The sequence below is a fragment of the Orbicella franksi genome, chromosome 1 (genome assembly GCF_964199315.1).
Source record: "Orbicella franksi chromosome 1, jaOrbFran1.1, whole genome shotgun sequence".
Classification (NCBI taxonomy): Eukaryota; Metazoa; Cnidaria; class Anthozoa; order Scleractinia; family Merulinidae; genus Orbicella; species Orbicella franksi.
The window spans coordinates 22,190,326-22,207,439 of NC_138145.1; the positions used below are offsets into that span (position 1 = coordinate 22,190,326).

The window sequence follows — 17,114 nt, forward strand, 5'->3', positions numbered from 1 at the left end:
AAAATAAACGAGGATGGTAAAGGAAAACATCAAAGAGGAATACAAATAAAAAACGTGAAAACTTTAAATTTTTTGAAGATGCCATTCGCGAAAAACTGTCAAGCATTGCGCGCACTAGAACCATCGCGACCTCTTTACAATCTTAGCAATTCAACGATCTTTTTTTCCACTCCTTTTTCTCGCGCCGTTTTTTATATCAATTGCTCAGGAACCGTCCACCTTTCTTTATTCATGTTATTCTTTACTTATATACCTCAGGAAAATATTCTCACTGTTCGCCGTGTTGCTCGCGCTTGAATGACGCCTGTTGAGGCTGAATCTGATTGGCTTATTACAGCCCGCGCATTTTCCTCTTCTTTGTTATGTCACAACGCGAAACACTTCATTCGAAAACAGAGAAGCGTCTTATTAACCGTCTCTTTTAAAGCTCGTTAATTTAGTTTGAGAATTTCAACGTAAACAGTGAAAATGGGTTTAAGTTTGAGTTCTCATAAGTTGAAGAGAAAGGAGAAAAAGGATTACAAAAGGTAAGTGAAATCTTATGGTGCTCAATCAAGTCTTCCTGTACCATAATATAAAATGTTTTACAAGTATTCACTGGCAGCCCATTTGACTTTTGTGAACTAAAGTATCTAGTATTTGAAAGTTATGTTAACGAGTAGATAACGAACTCTTTTCGTCAAACAGAAAGTTAATAAAGCAGTTAAAAGAAGCAGAGGAATGTCTAACTCGTCTCCAGCAACAACTGCAACTTGAAAATGAGTAAGTTTGTTTATAGTGTGTTCGGCTTAAAGACTGGGGCGGCAATTGTAACTACATAAAACTATGAAAAGCATTTCTGTGTTTATGTTTCTCTTTCTCTGTTTGTTTTTCGTGAAAAAGTCATTCTAGACTGATTGCAGTCAGTTGCTCTCCAAAACCAAGAAGCGAGTTGTAGACAAAAAGGGACTGGGAAGAGAAAAGGGTCCGGCGCACACAAGAAGAAAAACCTCCGCTTTAATCCCTTCTCGCTCCTTTTGCGTTTACCGTTCGCGAGGATGAACACTCGCCTGACTCTTAAAGAAAAGGTCAATTGCAGTTATTCTGAAGTCACTCTCGTTACCACAGCTATTCGATTGTTTTATTCCAAGGCCTCGTTATTTAAGAAAATCGTGGGACCCTGTTGAGGATAATGAGAAAAAGTACGGAAACAAGTCCGAGCTCTAGCTTAGATAATGATCTCCTCGCTTCTGTCTTATCATTTGTAGGAAAGTGAGAAACTCTTTTCCAAAAAAAGAGAAAAATTTTCATAACCTAAGATGTAAATGCCCAGTTTAATAAAAAGAGATTCTCTTTCTTTTTGTTTCTGTAGGTTGCTCGATCAATACCAAAGCTGCCTCCACGCTGACTCGATTCCTGACATTGAGACAGCCAAAGCAGATAGCATAGTGGCTGAAATGGAGGAAGAGGTTCAAGCTTTGGAGCGAAAGCTTTTCCTTGAGAAAATTGCAGTTAATATTACGGAAGAGAGATGTAATTTTCTAGACAGGAACTTCAGGTAAGCCTATGTTTCTACTAAATTATTTAACCTTTTATTTGAAACAACATACTGATGGCCTTATGACAACCTACGGAGAAACAAAAAACGGGATAAAGAAATGGCGGCCGCACAAATTTGGGTACAATGTGCTTCCCAATCTTACCCTGCCGCTAATCAGCTTGATGATACTTTTTTTAAATTTAAAAATAAAAACACAATTAAAACCTACTTGATATTATTTGTCTGCTTTGTCACGCAACAACATTACTTCCTTTAACGTCGTCTGCCGGAAAGTTACCCAAGTTTTTTGTTTTTATTTCTTAAACTTTACCAGGTTGTAAAGTTATCAAAGGTTAATTGCCTAACTTTTATGTTTCTATTTCTTTACAGACTTCTCCATGACAATGAAATTAGCCTTCATAGGCAGAGTTCAGCCTGTGAAACAGACCTGGCAGCATTAAAACTAAAACAGGAAGCCTGTCAGTTTGGTCATTTTCTACAAGCAAATCCAGTGGAAGAATGGACTGTCTGCTCTCTTCCTAATCTTTACTTCAGAGACTTGTGATCTGGAAGTCTTGTGAACTTGCTAGTAAAAGCAAAGGAAATGCATTATCTGTACAGTTTCAAAAAGTTGTAGGGAGAAGATCACTTTGCTTTATTTTGATGTAAATGTGTATATAGTACTTTATTAAATATGTTCAGTACGACGAATTATAAAAGTGTTTCTTGTGTGTCACTGAGTACAGTTCAACTTGTACAGATACAGGTTCTATTGAAGAGGCTTAATTATAGAAGCGCAGAAAAGAAAAGATGGACTAGACTTGTTCTATGATGATTGTTTGATCAAGTATTTCATGAAGATGGGACATTTTTGACTTGCACTCGGCACACACGAAGTGAAAACATTACACTTTTCACATGCGTAAACTGGCGCTGGCTTAATGATGGAAAAAGGCAATCCCTCAAAATTTTACCGAGTGATAAGAATTCAGTTTGCTAGTTCAAAAAGAATTTAAACATCTTTGTCATAAAAATCGTAACAAGCAAATTCGCGCAAGTCTAGAGGTGGAAATACTTAAAGTCTCAAAGATTATATGTCAACAAGGTCCTGAATTTGCTGGCAGATTAACCAAGAGTATTCCCTGATACCGTATTCTGACGTGAATGAATAAAAAATATATTTGGTCATTTGTGATAGCCTAAGGTCTTGTACACACTGAGTACTTTGTCAATTTTGTGACCTGTGATAACGCGTTCTTTTTGTTCGCGGTGGCGTAAGAGTCCACCTAAGTAAAAAGAACGCCTGATAGCAGGTCATTTATTTTATTTTTCTCAATGTAGGTGTTCAGCAGGGGCCCATAAGCCACGAGCTTCTGTTCGAATTTTACCCGACTACATTCTCGTCCCTGTTTCCTCTTGTCGTACGTTATAACCTAAAGAACAAGTTTGTCGTGTTTTCAGACCTTTTTCCAGTTGTCCTGTCTATGACGGATTTATTTTAGACGCCATGTTAGTCCACTTGTTCTTTAATGCCACTGAATTTATCACGAGGAGCCATCTATTTTGCCGAGTTGTTTCATGAATCAAACCTAAAAGTAATTTGGCCAGAACCTGGGTGCCTCCTCCACTAGTAGAAGGTTATTCACCTACTGGGCCAATATCACCAACTGACACCGCTAAGCACGCTGTGTGCTTGGGCTTGTGGTTCTTTGCATCAAGTCTCTTTTCGAAATTACTGGGCAAAGGAATCTTAGAAAATTAAATTTTCAATATTTTGGGCAGAAAGCTTCGGAGCCATAAGTGTCTACGTCATCGGAAATCCAGCTGAATTTTGACCAATGCGCATTCAGTATTGAAAGCAGACCGTGTCAGTCCTGGGTACAAATCTAAAATTGAGCCCGCAATTCCTAATGGGATTAGAAGTGACCAAAATGGCGGCATTTTCAGCTTGTCACAACACTTTGGTTCCAAACTTTCTGTGTTTTTTTACCTAGAACATGGAAATATGATAAAAACTAATAAGTTACTAAGGCTTAAAACCAAAACTGGCCGACTGCTTGATGTTGTGCGGGAACACTACCTGCGACAGGACGTCCCTTGCCATAGTGAAGTTTGTACTGTGTGCGAACAAGGTTAGGCATGATGTTATACGTGCGGACTGTAGATTCGTTTGTTTCACTTCTTTGTGTGTTATTCATTGCCCGACATATCTGCAGGTAATGGAACCCAGCTTTCCTCGTCACTGACCCATTATGTTGTACCAGACTGCCAGGTGAGCTGTGCTGCTAAATGTAAACAAATATTGATAGTTTTGCTGCAGAGCCAGACATAAGCTTACGTAGTACGATAGCAAAGTAATATCTTAAACTGTAGTCGTTAAAAATTATTTCAGGTTACAAGGCTGTTCCTGGAATTATTCGAGAATGCAGAAATCCAAGGAGTGATTTTCCTTCAAACTGTTGTCAGTTTTGTAAGTGTACTGCATTTACATTGTAGAGATGAGTTTGTACGTTTTATTTAAAACTTCAGTTTTTTTTATATGTTATTGATTATTTACAACATTTCAACCTTTATTGATAAATAAAAACTGTGTGGTCACCCAACCTAACTTTTTATAAATAGTTCAAGACCCAGTTTTGGCCTGGATGTATTACATACTGTGCATCATTGGAAAACGATAGAAACCTCACTATAAGGGGAAACCAAAACAATAATAGATGCACAAAAGGTATAATGGTCAGAACTGGGTCTAAAATAAAATAGAAAACATATAAGGACACACAATTTATCATGTTAACAGTAGAAAATCTTGCACGCTCATTGGCTAATTTTCATTGTCAATAAGCGGACAGACACATGAATTTATAATTTATGTGATGTGTCAACAAGCGACAGTGGACAATTTGACAATTTCTTATTGTAAAAATTAATCTGACGTCAGTTTTTCATGCGTGTGTCCTTTCATTGACGATGAATTTCGTCATAACATTGTCAAAGTTAAGTTTGCAGATCCACTCAGCTATGGTCTCGTGGATCCACAGCTACTTTGACAATGTTGTGACGAAATTCATGATCAATAACTGGACAGACATGTGAAAAACTGCCGTCAATATTATTTGTTAATTAGAACGTAAGAGGATATCAAATATAAAAGGCTATTTAGGAATTACACTTCAAGGCTGAGTTTCTGTATGCATGAGTGAATGGTCAGCAAGATGACTTGACTATTGTTCATAGAAAACTAGGTAGAGACATGGTGGCTCTATGGTTAGTGCACTAGACCCCGGAGTGAGTCTGAATCATGGCCAGTGGCATATTGAGTGGGGGCGGGGGGGGGGGGGGGTGGGGAATACTGTAGAATAGTCCTTGAAAAATAATGGGTCTCAGCAAATTTTCTGCAAGTCTTGAAATCTTGGCATCTAAAACTGGAGTTTCTTAATCTTGAGCTCTTAAAGTGCATATGACATGAAAATAATTTCTGCTTATTTGGAAGGCCTTTCAAAATACAGAAGAATGGCGTTTTTCTTTTTGAAATATCTTTTTTTCGTTTTAGAGGTATTGACGTTTTTCTATTATGCAAATTAGATCAGTGATGACATCATATTGTTTGCAACTAAGAATGGTAAAATACTGAATAAACAATATCTCTGGAAATATTGAAGCAGTGTTCTTGAAACTTGCAGGGCTGGAAATACAGTGCAGCTCAGATATAAGCGAACTACGCATACGCGTATCATACGAGCGTATTTTGCGTATACGCGTATGTCAATACGCGCACATATACGCGTATATACGCGCATATATACGCGTATATACGCGCGTATATGTCTCTTTGTTATGCATTCCCACAAGTTTCTTTATGTGAAGCATTGTTAGTCAAACAAAGGACATTATGTTTCTTGAGAATGAAAATGGCTTCAAAGCGAAATTTGCATATTGTTAAAACGTCATGCCGATCAATAAAAGCTATCATATTTCGATCACTTCGCAAATTCACCGACAAACTACCGTTTATCAACGCTTGATCTTAAGCTACTGAAAATGGGAAGAAAATTGATACAGTCGCTTGAACTCACTATTTTAACACGTGAACTTTATGTTCTTAAAAGTAAAGATCTGTGTTTCGGCACGTGTCGGCAAGTCGTTTGCGAAATGTTTATTGTCTGAATTAGCGTTCTGAAGATCCTAGTCGAAAAAATGATATCTCCGGTTATATTTGATACAGATCATGTATTCAAATGGTAAAATACTCTTTCCTTGACGAAAAAATTGTTTATCAAAGTTTCTATGGTGCGCCGCTCACGTTTAGTTATTTTTTCTCCAAGGAAAAGTTGTGTGTTTTGGCACGCGTCGGCAAGTTGTTTGCGAAGCGTTTATTGTCTGCAGATCCTCGTTGAAAAAATGATATCTCCGGTTTTATTTGACACAAATCGTTCATTCAAACGGTAAAATGCTCTTCCTTTTACCAAAGAATTGTTTATCAAGGTTTCTATGGCACGCTGCTCAAGTTTAGTTATTTTTACGTCGGGAAAAGGTTCAGTGTTTCCGGCAGGCGTCGTCAGGTCGTTTCCGAGATGTTTTTTGTCTGAAGCGTTCCGAAGACATTGTCGAAAAAATGATATCTCCGGTTATATTTGACACAAATCGTTCATTCAAACAGTAAAATGCTCTTTCTTTAGCCAAACAATTGTTTATCAAAGTTTCTATGGCGCGCTGCTCACGTTTAGTTATTTTTTCTTCAAGGAAAAGTTCTGTGTTTCGACATTCGTCGGCAAGTCGATTGCGAGATGTTCATTGTCTGAAGCGTTCCGAAGACCTTGTCGAAAAAATGATATCTCCGGTTCTATTTGACACAAATCGTTCATTCAAACGGTAAAATGCTCTTTCTTTAGCCAAAGAAATGTTTATCAAAGTTTCTATGGCACGCTGCTCACGTTTAGTTATTTTTTCCTCAAGTAAAAGTTCTGTGTTTCGGCATGCGTCGGCAAGTCGCTTGCGAGATGTTTATTGTTTGAAGCTTTCCGAAGACCTTGTCGAAAAAATGATATCTCCGGTTATATTTGACACAAACCGTTCATTCAAACAGTAAAATGCTCTTTCTTTAGTCCAAATAATTGTTTATCAAAGTTTCTATGGCACGCTGCTCACGTTTAGTTATTTTTTCTTCAAGGAAAAGTTCTGTGTTTCGACATTCGTCGGCAAGTCGATTGCGAGATGTTCATTGTCTGAAGCGTTCCGAAGACCTTGTCAAAAAAATGATATCTCCGGTTCTATTTGACACAAATCGTTCATTCAAACGGTAAAATGCTCTTTCTTTAGTCAAAGAAATGTTTATCAAAGTTTCTATGGCGCGCTGCTCACGTTTAGTTATTTTTTCCTCCAGTAACAGTTCTGTGTTTCGGCATGCATCGGCAAGTCGCTTGCGAGATGTTCATTGTTTGAAGCGTTCCGACCTTGTCGAGAAAGTGATATCTCCGGTATCTGACACAAACCGTTCATTCAAATAGTAAATTACTCTTTTCCTGACAAAAGAATTGTTTATCGAAGATTCTATGGTGCGCCGCTCACATTTTGTTATTTTTAATTTTCTTCGAGGAAAAGTTGTGTGTTTCGGCACACATTTCCAAGTTGCTTGCTTGGACCGTGTTCAGACTTTGTTTCGAGAAGATGTTATCTTTCGGTTGTGATGTTTGCTCCATGAAGATGGGATTGTTGAAGCGTGTATCCCCGGTTCTATTTGACAAAAAAAAAATAGTAAATTTTTGATTTAACAACAAAATACTCTCTCTTTTAATCAATATTCAGTCAGTTAATTTTCAGTCAAGTGCCCAATTGCAAAATGTTAGTTTCAGCTAACATTTTGCTTAGTCTGTAGGCATACACGCGTATACTGTATACGCGTATTCAAAATAAAGAAAACTCTTTCCCGCTCTGTGGCAAGCTGTCAAGCCATTGAAAACAACAATGACCTGATAAGAAAAGAAGAAACAATAGGTTAGCTCATACATACTAATCAGGCATACGCGTATGTGCGTATATGCATACGCGTATGTGTGTATATGCATACGCGTATACGCGTATTGGGCTGACGCGCATTACACGTATATTTTGGTTCGGATATATCTGAGCTGCACTGTAACAGTCGGTCATCGGACATTGTCCGACCAAATTTTGAATATGTTGGGCCAATTTCACATTTTGATCGGACATGATGTCTGAACATTTCACCAACACCTATTGTCCATCCATAAAATTTGGTTATATAACTTGTTAAAAAGGCTCGAAGTTGCGACCGGTACGGTCGCCAATGCGGCTAAAATTTCATCTTTGGCAACCAAAAATTCTGGTTTTGTCGACAACCGAAAATATGTCTGCGTTCACAGGCTACCATAAATGGCGACTATGTTTCTCTGTGTTGACAATAATGGTTATTTTTTCAGTCATTATGTCCCTCCAGAAATACATAGTGAAAGATCTTTGCTTCTATATCATTCAACATAAGAAAAGAAAGCAATGTGTCCTTTTGCTTTGCTGTAAAGGATTCCCTCACATCGGAAAACTTGCAAATGGCTGATCGTGTTTGAAATTGCCCTATAATGCATTGCAAACCCTTGAGCATTGAGTACGTCATGTATGCATAGGAGGAGCAGGAGCCCATCATTAGGAGCTTGCAACTACCATACTAAGCCTATGTCACAGTATTTTTACAGACTGGTCTATTTTTAGGCTTCTTTTCCCTTGAAAAAAGTCAGTTCCGGTCTATATGAGCGCGCGTCAGTAAGGGGAAAAATGGAGGCCTCAGGTGGACATGGCAACCTAATCTTCCAGTGAAATTATAAAGTCTGTGCTTGTGATTGGTCACTGAGGTTCCTGTGGGGGCTGAATTCGCGGTAAATTCAAACTAAAAATACATCGGTCTGTGAAAACACTGGGACAGGAATAATAGACCAATTTCGATATATTAAAATTCAGCCTAAAACAATAGGCCTCAGTATGAGGCTCTGGGGAATAACTACAGAGTTTGTGGGGTTTATTCCTCAGAGCCTCGTTCTGAGGTCTATTGTGTTAGGCTGAATTTTAATTTATTGAAATTGGTCTATTGAGGAAGTTGCACACTCCTAGTAATGGGCTCCTACGTAGAAAACTAGGTTTGCTTGAAGAACATATAATCAGGAGATAACCAGGAGAGATTGGTGCAGTCATCTAGTAGATAAAGTCATCTAATAATAATAATAATAATAATAATAATAATAATAATAATAATAATAATAATAATAATAATAATAATTGATATTTAAACAGGGTGACCCCTTCAGTCGCAGGACTGGTATCAACGGGGGCCCTGTATAACGTTAATCTAGTTAATCATAAGTGATAAATAAATCAAATTTGAATACAGTGTTGAATGATTTGTATTGAAAATCTTTACAGTATGCTGATACATTTTCTTATGCTAATTGATTACACTAATCAATTACGGAAATTAATGTCCAGTCAAATTGATAAGATGTCCGACCAAAATGAAGATTTGAAAGGACACATGTCCTGTTAAAGAAGAAAAATTATTTCCAGCACTGAACTTGGCACCACAAACGTACATCACAAAAGAAACAAAATGACACCCTTAGGGCTGAGTTTGCTGAGTTGTACATATGAGTGACATTTACTACATGTACTTGATGAGTTTCATGACAAAACTTGTAAAAAGAAAACTTGCCTTCTTTTGTCTTGCATATTAACAAAAACTAGATAATTGTTATGTCACACTAGCTTGCTCATGATTGTGTAGTTACATGTACATGCATGTTAACATAAACAGCCATGTACAGTTAACTTTGAGTTACTGATCAAACCTTTTCTCAGACTCAACATCAAGGAGGAAGAAAGCTGTATTCTCAGCTCAAAAGCCTTGTTAATGACAATAGGCAACAGTGTGTCATATTCAGCAATGAGTTCTGTGATGGAGCATATGTTCCTCGGGAGCCAGGGGAGTCTTTGGAAAAGTGGCAGTGGAGGTGGGCAACTTTTAAATTAGGACCGTGACACTTACATGTAGACATAATCAGTACACATTAGAGACAATCATGTAATTGACAATAATTGTATAAAAATTAAAATCAGGGCTGTTATTAAGTTTTGAGTCACTTGTACATGTAGCCTTGATCTTCACACCTGTATGGCATAACAAAATTGTTACCATTTTAGTGAATTGCATCATTTAGTGCCACGCTCACCTGTAACATCAAGGACCCATTAAACATACAGTGTACTCAGCCATAGCAGGTGTTACGGGTGACAGCCCTGAAAATAATCCTTATATCAGCTTCATGGTCAATAGAAAAATTCTCCTAAATTAGCTGACTGAGTGTATACATTTCTGACAGTGTTAGCTTCGAGAATTATAAATTTCAACAATGAACCCAATGAACTGAAGACAATTTCCAGCTATTATGTGACCTTGATCGCTCCTGGTACTTCAAGGGTTGGATGTAAGTATAGCCAGTATGGTGACAAGTTTTGTCACTTTTTTTTACATTTTTGTTGTCCTTTTGGCAGATCTGTTTATTCTGGTGCTGTCTGGTACCATGATCATTTAAACCAAGTGGTACCTCTTGTGGTAATAACAGAAGACCAACAGGTACATGATTTAAATGTGTACTTTGTATTTTAATATTAAACAAGTCCAAGTATTCTGTTAGTAATAATTTGCAAATGGGACAAATTTGGGGAAAAGATTCACATATGTGCACAATATAATTAATCTAGCTGAGTATACTGTATTTCATGCATGCAGGCTAAAAAAAACTAATAGATACATCAATAAATAACATGTACATGGCAAGTTTGTGATGTACACAACGTTCTGTTGTTTAAATTTTTGATAAATAACTACTTACAGTATTAACCAAGAATGAGGTCTTTATGGGAAAATCTAAAACCTTGACTTTGCCATATTAACTGAACAATAGCTCGGTTAATTATAATTATATGTTATTTTGTAATGATTTCCTTCTGTATAAGCAATTTGTACTACATGTATAGGTTATACTCATCATTCTGTTTATGATGTACATTGTTATTTGTATGTTTATTGGTTGTTTCATTCTGTAAGGCTGTAGCAGATTATGGAAACAAGAATGCTGGTGTATTTGTCATGAGCATGGAAGACTACCTCACAAACTTCTATCCCACCATTCAGACTGCTTTGGATCTATATTATTCACTAGCTGCTGTTAATACTGAAGGGAATGAGATGGGTAAGCTGAGTTTCATTTTAGACAAGTTTTATGGGAAGCTGTTGATTAATCTATTTTACGCAGTTTGCTGTTAAGAAAATTCCTGCATTCAGTCAGTTGGCATATCAGTCACGATAAACACTTTTTGTAAATTTCACTAACCAGTATTGCGCATGCAGTGAGGACGAAATCTTTAGTAATCTGCACGTGCTCAAAGGAAAATATCAATGTTTTTTGATATTTTATGACGTCAACATGGGCACAAAAAACGAAACTGACAGTGAATTTTCTTGTGCTTCCTTCAGTGAAATTCCATAAAAATTTGGCAGACTGGTAGTAAATATTTTACTTTAGTTGGAGCTCATTTTTCAGGGAATTCTGTCTGACCAGTTTTTCCTAACTGCATTAACAAGCCCTACTTTTGTCGTGTTTAAAATTCGTACCCCGCAGGATGCGATATGCTGTGAAAATTCTGGAAGATTTCACTGAAGGAAATTGAAGAAAATCACAAATAAAGCCATACAAAAGTAAAAAACACATTTGGTTGGGCTGTTATAATTCAAGACTGAAAGGCAAAATTTTAACAGAGATGACAACAAAGCCTGGTTTTCACTAGCAACACAAGCACAAGCGCAAGCACAAACACAAGCAAAAGGGATGACCCAAGTGATAACAAAATTCGACGTAAACACAAGCACAAGCAAAATCATCCGAGCCTTCCAAACCAAGCGCGAGGTAATCTGGATCCAGAATTTTCATTGGCCAAACATAACCGCGTGTGGTAAATATACTTGTGCTTGTGTTATGCCTGAGGGGTATTCTGTGTTTACTTGTTGCAGAGCAAATGCAAGCATAAGCGCAAGCACAAGAAAAGGGAAAAATTTTCATCCTTGTATTTATATGCTTGTGCTTATATGCTTGTGCTTAATGTGTTTGTGTTTGTGCTTGAGTTTGCGCTTGTGCTTGCATCGCTAGTGAAAACCAGGCTTCAAACAATATTTCATCATTGCATATTACATTGAATAAGCTTGAGAGGAATGGGTGTAAAAACGAATGCAAAAACAGCATTCAAAACATAACATTAATGCATGCCACCTGTGGAGCTACCTTAAGGCTAGTGCATGCATGTATATTTTGTTCAAGGGATGTTCCACAGCTGAAAATGCCAACAATAAAAGAATGTTGTAATGAACTGAAATACAGTGAAAGCTCTCCTAAGTGACACTTGTGAGCAGACAGCTCTACTAACGAATGCTGTCACAAAACCTTGTGTGAACTCCCTTACAAACTCTGTATTTACTCATTCCTGTTAGTGGACATTCTCATAAGCAGCTGGGGACACATTGAGGGCGTACAATCAAGACTTTTTTTTTATTTTTCAGCTCCCATAAGCGGACACCCAAAAGGAACTGCCCCCAACTTTGAAATGTACTCATAAACATTTGTGAACTGTATCACCCCCATTCATTGCTTTTTGTCGCAGTGAGACTGTTAATGCTAATGTTAATGCTGGCTGCAGTTAGGGTTTGTTATTTGAGCACTAAGCCCCTAGGATGTCCGCTTACTGAGCTTCCACTGTATTTCAGTAACATTAAGCAATGTACAAAACTCAGCAAGGGTTTAAGGTTGAGAGAATTTCAAGCTTCAAGTATGAAACCTTACCACTATGCCAATTCACCCACTACTTTTAGCTTAAACTGCAAATGAAGGACCACTTCGTTAAAGTCCGCTGGAATACATGTATAATTATCTTTGTAAATTCCTCTGTTCATGTTCACTTTATAGTATGTGGGGTGGGCTGTAGAAAGGCATCATTTGCTTCAAATGAACTGTTGGCCTTTGCAGCCAAAGAAAATCTCAAAAGCTATGAAGTGATCTTTCACAGTTCCAATTGACATATAACAAAGGTAAAAGATTTTAGAACACAAAGCATTCATGACACCTCTGAAATAAAAGGTGAAAAAAATTATTGCCACTATGCCAACTTTTCCACTTTGCACCGCATCTCAATTTTCTGAAAACAACTTACATAATTGAATGAAGGAAAGTTATGCGTATCAACAACTTGCTCTATGTACATACAGATGTACATGAATAGTTTACACGTTGCATCAAGCTTCACAATTTATACGACCTCTCGTGCAAAAATGTTCCTAATGGTTAGCCATTCATTGAGACATTCTGAATGGTGCTGAATGGCTCAAGCTACCTGTTCAAAAAATATTGTCATCTGTTTGAACAGCACGAGCTATCCTTTCAGAAAATATTGCCATCTGTTCCAATGGCTCGAGCTATCCATTCAAAAGATACATGTATTCTCATCCATCTGAACAGCTCAAGCTATCTGTTCAAAAACACAAAATGTCATCAGTCAAAACAATTAGTCAACCGTTCTAACAAAATTAATGGCTTGTCAAATGACTTTCCAGATAGTGTTTGAACACATTGTGAACTTTGTAAACATGAATTGTTTACATTTAACATCTCATGAATAGTGACGGTTCTTTTTCTGCACCTTAGTCATCTTTGCTTTTATAACATTTGACTATTGATACCCATTATTTCTATTCAAGACTTGAGTTTTACATAATTATGAGGAAAAGTGGTCCACATAATTTCTCAAACTAATTGCATGTGCCTAAATTGTACATTATGTTGAAAATAACGTGCACCACCCTGCATTCATGTTCCTTAATTTTAGCCAAAGAGGCTGTGACAAAGGAATATCTGGAGTACTTTCCATCTGAGGTTCTGGAAGCTGGAATTAAAGCTGTGAGTAAAAGAGTGCTGCAATGTCTTACTGATAGGATAAGTTGATATTTTTCAGTGAATGTTCTCCCTTTTGTGAAAAAATTAATCACTAACAGTCTTTTAGAAAGTGTGTAAGATTACCAGTAATCTTTTAAAACACAAAATGTTCAGCAAATTAAGAGTTAATACACATAATTATTTCAAGATGCTTTACATATCTGGTAGGTTTTAACAAGGTAGCAAGCATCCTCTCGAAATAGAATAACTAAATAAATACAGCAATAAAATTATAGATTGCTTGTGTTTCATATCATGACGTTGAGAGAGTTTAATCAAGCTCTATACTTGAATTCACCAAAATGTTTTGACAAAGTAACATCACTTCCAAAATTAAGCATAAACTCAAATAATTTTTAAAAGCCAAATTGCTTCTAATTAAGCTGTGATTAAGCCCATGCAGCAAAAGAGTCTTTTAAAGAAACATAAGCCCAGGGCTTAAAATAACGAAATTGTACTATTACAATTCTTGTGATGATATATATCCTGTAGGGGCGGTTCTTAAGAGGATGTCTCAATGTCAACAAACATTGTGCACAAGATGAGGCATTCGTTCAAAAGTCAGGGTAGGTTTTGTGTTTTCATCATTCTTTCTTGCAGGTAATCAGCTCTGCTAATATGAGTATTGATCAGGCTTACATCTTTTGTTCTATTTCACTGTGGTTTCAAAAGCATCCCACCAGGGATAGCAACTCTGGCACTAAATGATTTTTTTGTAGTCTTGAATTTATTTGGACATAACAAAATGTGTAACTTAAAGTAAGTTTTTATCTTTACCAACTCAAATGTCTGCAAAATTCTGTAAGTCATTCAATTTCACCATAAGATTTGATAATGAGGGTCTCACTGAGCCAATCAAACTGGACATCACCAATTTGGCACCAAAGTTTCACATATGAAAAGTTGTCAGTGATGTTTTTGGCCTAAGTCTGTTTAAGGGCCTGTATCTTGCAGGTTTATATGTTATGACTACAATCCATAGACCAATCTGCTTGACCAACCCTGTTCATATGCTCTATCATTTTTAGATCTGAATCTACAGTACAGCTGTACATACACATGTAGTTTTGGTAATGTGAAGATCGGTAATTAAAATTGACTTGTATATTAACCATTCTATTTTTTAACTTAGGGAGGGAATTTCAAACAACAAAGACTCGTCAGACTCTGATATCTTAATTTCTGGCATGGTGAACAGGTAAGCACTTGATGTAGGTTCAGTTAGATTGAACCTTTCAGTCTCAAGTTTGAACTGTTGTTTCTTATTTCTAGTAAGTACACAGAATCTGGGGTACATGCACATTCACAGGTAACAGCTCTATATTGGTAACGTTAAAACAACATTCCACAGTTGATAATTTGTTTTCTTCTTGTATGTGTAGATGATCATCACCATGTATTGAATTTGTGTTGAGAAGAAATATGATGTTGTAAGATGTAAGCTGTAGCTAGCATGTATTAGCCCAGAACTGAAGTCATTATCTCTAATCCAGGAGTGGTGAATGGTCCTTCAAAAATCATAATTCTTGCAATATTTTAGTCAGATTTTACAGATATTGCATACTCTTATTTTTAAAACACTTTCAGTAAAGCCTCGGTCTCACAATTTTGAAAGTTGCAAATGTATCCAGCTTGAGAAGAAAACACTAGTCTCACCTCCTCGCAAAGCCTTTCATTTTATACCATTCATCACCCCTAAATCTTCAACTTTCAATGTTTGGCAGGCCAAATCTTGAATTTTGTTTATTTGGTAAATCTTAAATTTCCATATCTTGAAAATTTCAATATTTGGCAAGCCAAATCTTGAATTCCCAAATCTTGAACCTTTGATATTTGCAATTCAAGTATTAAATTCTCCATATTTGGCTGGCGAAATCTTGAATTTCCCAAAAAAATGTTCAGTGTTTGGCAGGCCAAATCTTGATTTCTAAATCTTGAATTTTCCATATTTGGCAGGCCAAATGTTGAATTTCCCAATCTTGAATTGCCAAGTCTTGAATTGTCAAATCTTGAAATCCCAAATCTTGAATTTGCAAATATTGAATGTCCAAATTTTGAGTGCCCAAATCTTGAGTGTCCAAATCTTGAGTGTCCAAATCTTGAATGTTGAAATCTTGAATATTCAAATCTTGAATGTCCAAATCTTAAATGTCCGAACCTTGAATATCTAAATCTTGAATATCCAGATCTTGAATTGCCAAATCTTGAATTGCCAAATCAGTCTTGAAATTGCAAATCTTGAATGTCATAAACCTGAATGTCCAAATCTTGAATTGCCAAATCTTGAATTTTCAATATTTGCAATTCCAATCTTAGATTTTCCACATTTGGCAGGCCAAATCTTGAGTTGCCAAATTTTAAATTGCTAAATCTTGAATATCCAAATCTTGAATTTGCAAATATTGAATATCTAAATCTTGAATTTGCAAATCTTGAATTTTCAAATCTTTTATTTCCAAATTTTCAATTTTGAAATCTTGAATATCCAAATCTTGAATTGCCAAATCTTGAATTGTCAGATCAAGGGGTGATAAATGGTCCTTCAACAACCATGAGTCTTAAAAAAATTTCATTACATATCACTGGTCTCTCAGTCTCGTTTTTTTTTAAAGACACTTTGGAGTCTCATTCTCACAATTTAAAAAGTCACAAATGCCCCAGGCTTGCCAAGAAAAATGCTTGAAGTGCATTCAAAGTTTCCCTGAAAAATCTTCACTTACCTATCATGCAATAGAAGGATAGAATCCACTGGCCCAACCAGAAAATCCATAAGCCCCAGGCTATTGGACATGACATCCTTGAGTGTGTTGCATTCATGGATCGAATGGAGTAGGGAACGACACACTTTACTTACATGTATGTGTACCTTAGTTTGCACTGTATTTCGTTTCACTCCTGCTCATAAATTGTTGATGAATAGATGCTTACGTTTTACATAATACTATAAATTATTTCATTTTTCAGATGTAATTGATTTGAGCCCAATTTATTTTGCGCTTGTAGAAACAGAGCAGTCCATGGTGATATTGTAGTGGTAGAATTACTTCACAAATCACAATGGAAAGGCAGATCAGTTTCTCTCAAGAGCAAGGATGAAGGTAAAATTATGAACTGTGTACATCAATTTTGTTCTCGTGTACAGCTCTGATGCTGATGCATCCATCTGCATAGATCTTCAACTGAGGACAACGGAAATAAGTTGTGTCAATAGCCAAACCTTTGCTTGAATTGCATAGCATAAACCTTGTTTCGTGCACTGACTATTTACATGTCCTTTCTATACGTTTAAGTGCTAGCTAACATGATTTTCATTTTCGACTTTTTCATTTCATATTTTATGTCATGTTCACATACATGTACATGTAATATATCAAACACGAGAGACAGTGTTTCATTGGGATATCCAAACACCGAGAAGAGAGTTGAAAATATGATGCGCAGTGGGGTATTTTTGACGAAATTTGAGGTGTTTGGATAGCCGATGAAACATTGTCTCGAGTGTTTGGTACATCTTCTCAATCAAAATAAAAACTAACGAGTAAACGGAGAAG

At 36.6% G+C, this 17,114-nt stretch overlaps 2 protein-coding genes across 2 annotated transcripts in view; both read left to right on the top strand.

Annotated features, from left to right (window-relative positions):
* The first annotated feature begins 418 nt into the window (after positions 1 to 418).
* LOC145487821 (uncharacterized) lies at positions 419 to 2,084 on the top strand. The gene is made up of 4 exons (XM_081466635.1): positions 419 to 527; positions 688 to 762; positions 1,352 to 1,537; positions 1,910 to 2,084. Exons 1-4 carry the CDS (start codon positions 469 to 471, stop codon positions 2,082 to 2,084), a joined length of 495 nt encoding a protein of 164 aa, XP_081322761.1. The 5' UTR covers positions 419 to 468.
* A 573-nt stretch (positions 2,085 to 2,657) lies between these two features.
* Positions 2,658 to 17,114, top strand: part of LOC145497422 (DIS3-like exonuclease 1) — a 26,368-nt gene continuing 11,911 nt past the window's right edge. Inside the window, exons 1-10 of the mRNA XM_081477230.1 lie at positions 2,658 to 3,651; positions 3,736 to 3,791; positions 3,912 to 3,989; positions 9,383 to 9,534; positions 10,076 to 10,157; positions 10,632 to 10,776; positions 13,457 to 13,527; positions 14,056 to 14,129; positions 14,696 to 14,761; positions 16,567 to 16,661. Coding sequence (XP_081333356.1) covers positions 3,525 to 3,651; positions 3,736 to 3,791; positions 3,912 to 3,989; positions 9,383 to 9,534; positions 10,076 to 10,157; positions 10,632 to 10,776; positions 13,457 to 13,527; positions 14,056 to 14,129; positions 14,696 to 14,761; positions 16,567 to 16,661 — 946 coding nt within the window. The 5' untranslated portion in view covers positions 2,658 to 3,524. The remainder of the gene's footprint in view (positions 3,652 to 3,735; positions 3,792 to 3,911; positions 3,990 to 9,382; positions 9,535 to 10,075; positions 10,158 to 10,631; positions 10,777 to 13,456; positions 13,528 to 14,055; positions 14,130 to 14,695; positions 14,762 to 16,566; positions 16,662 to 17,114) is intronic.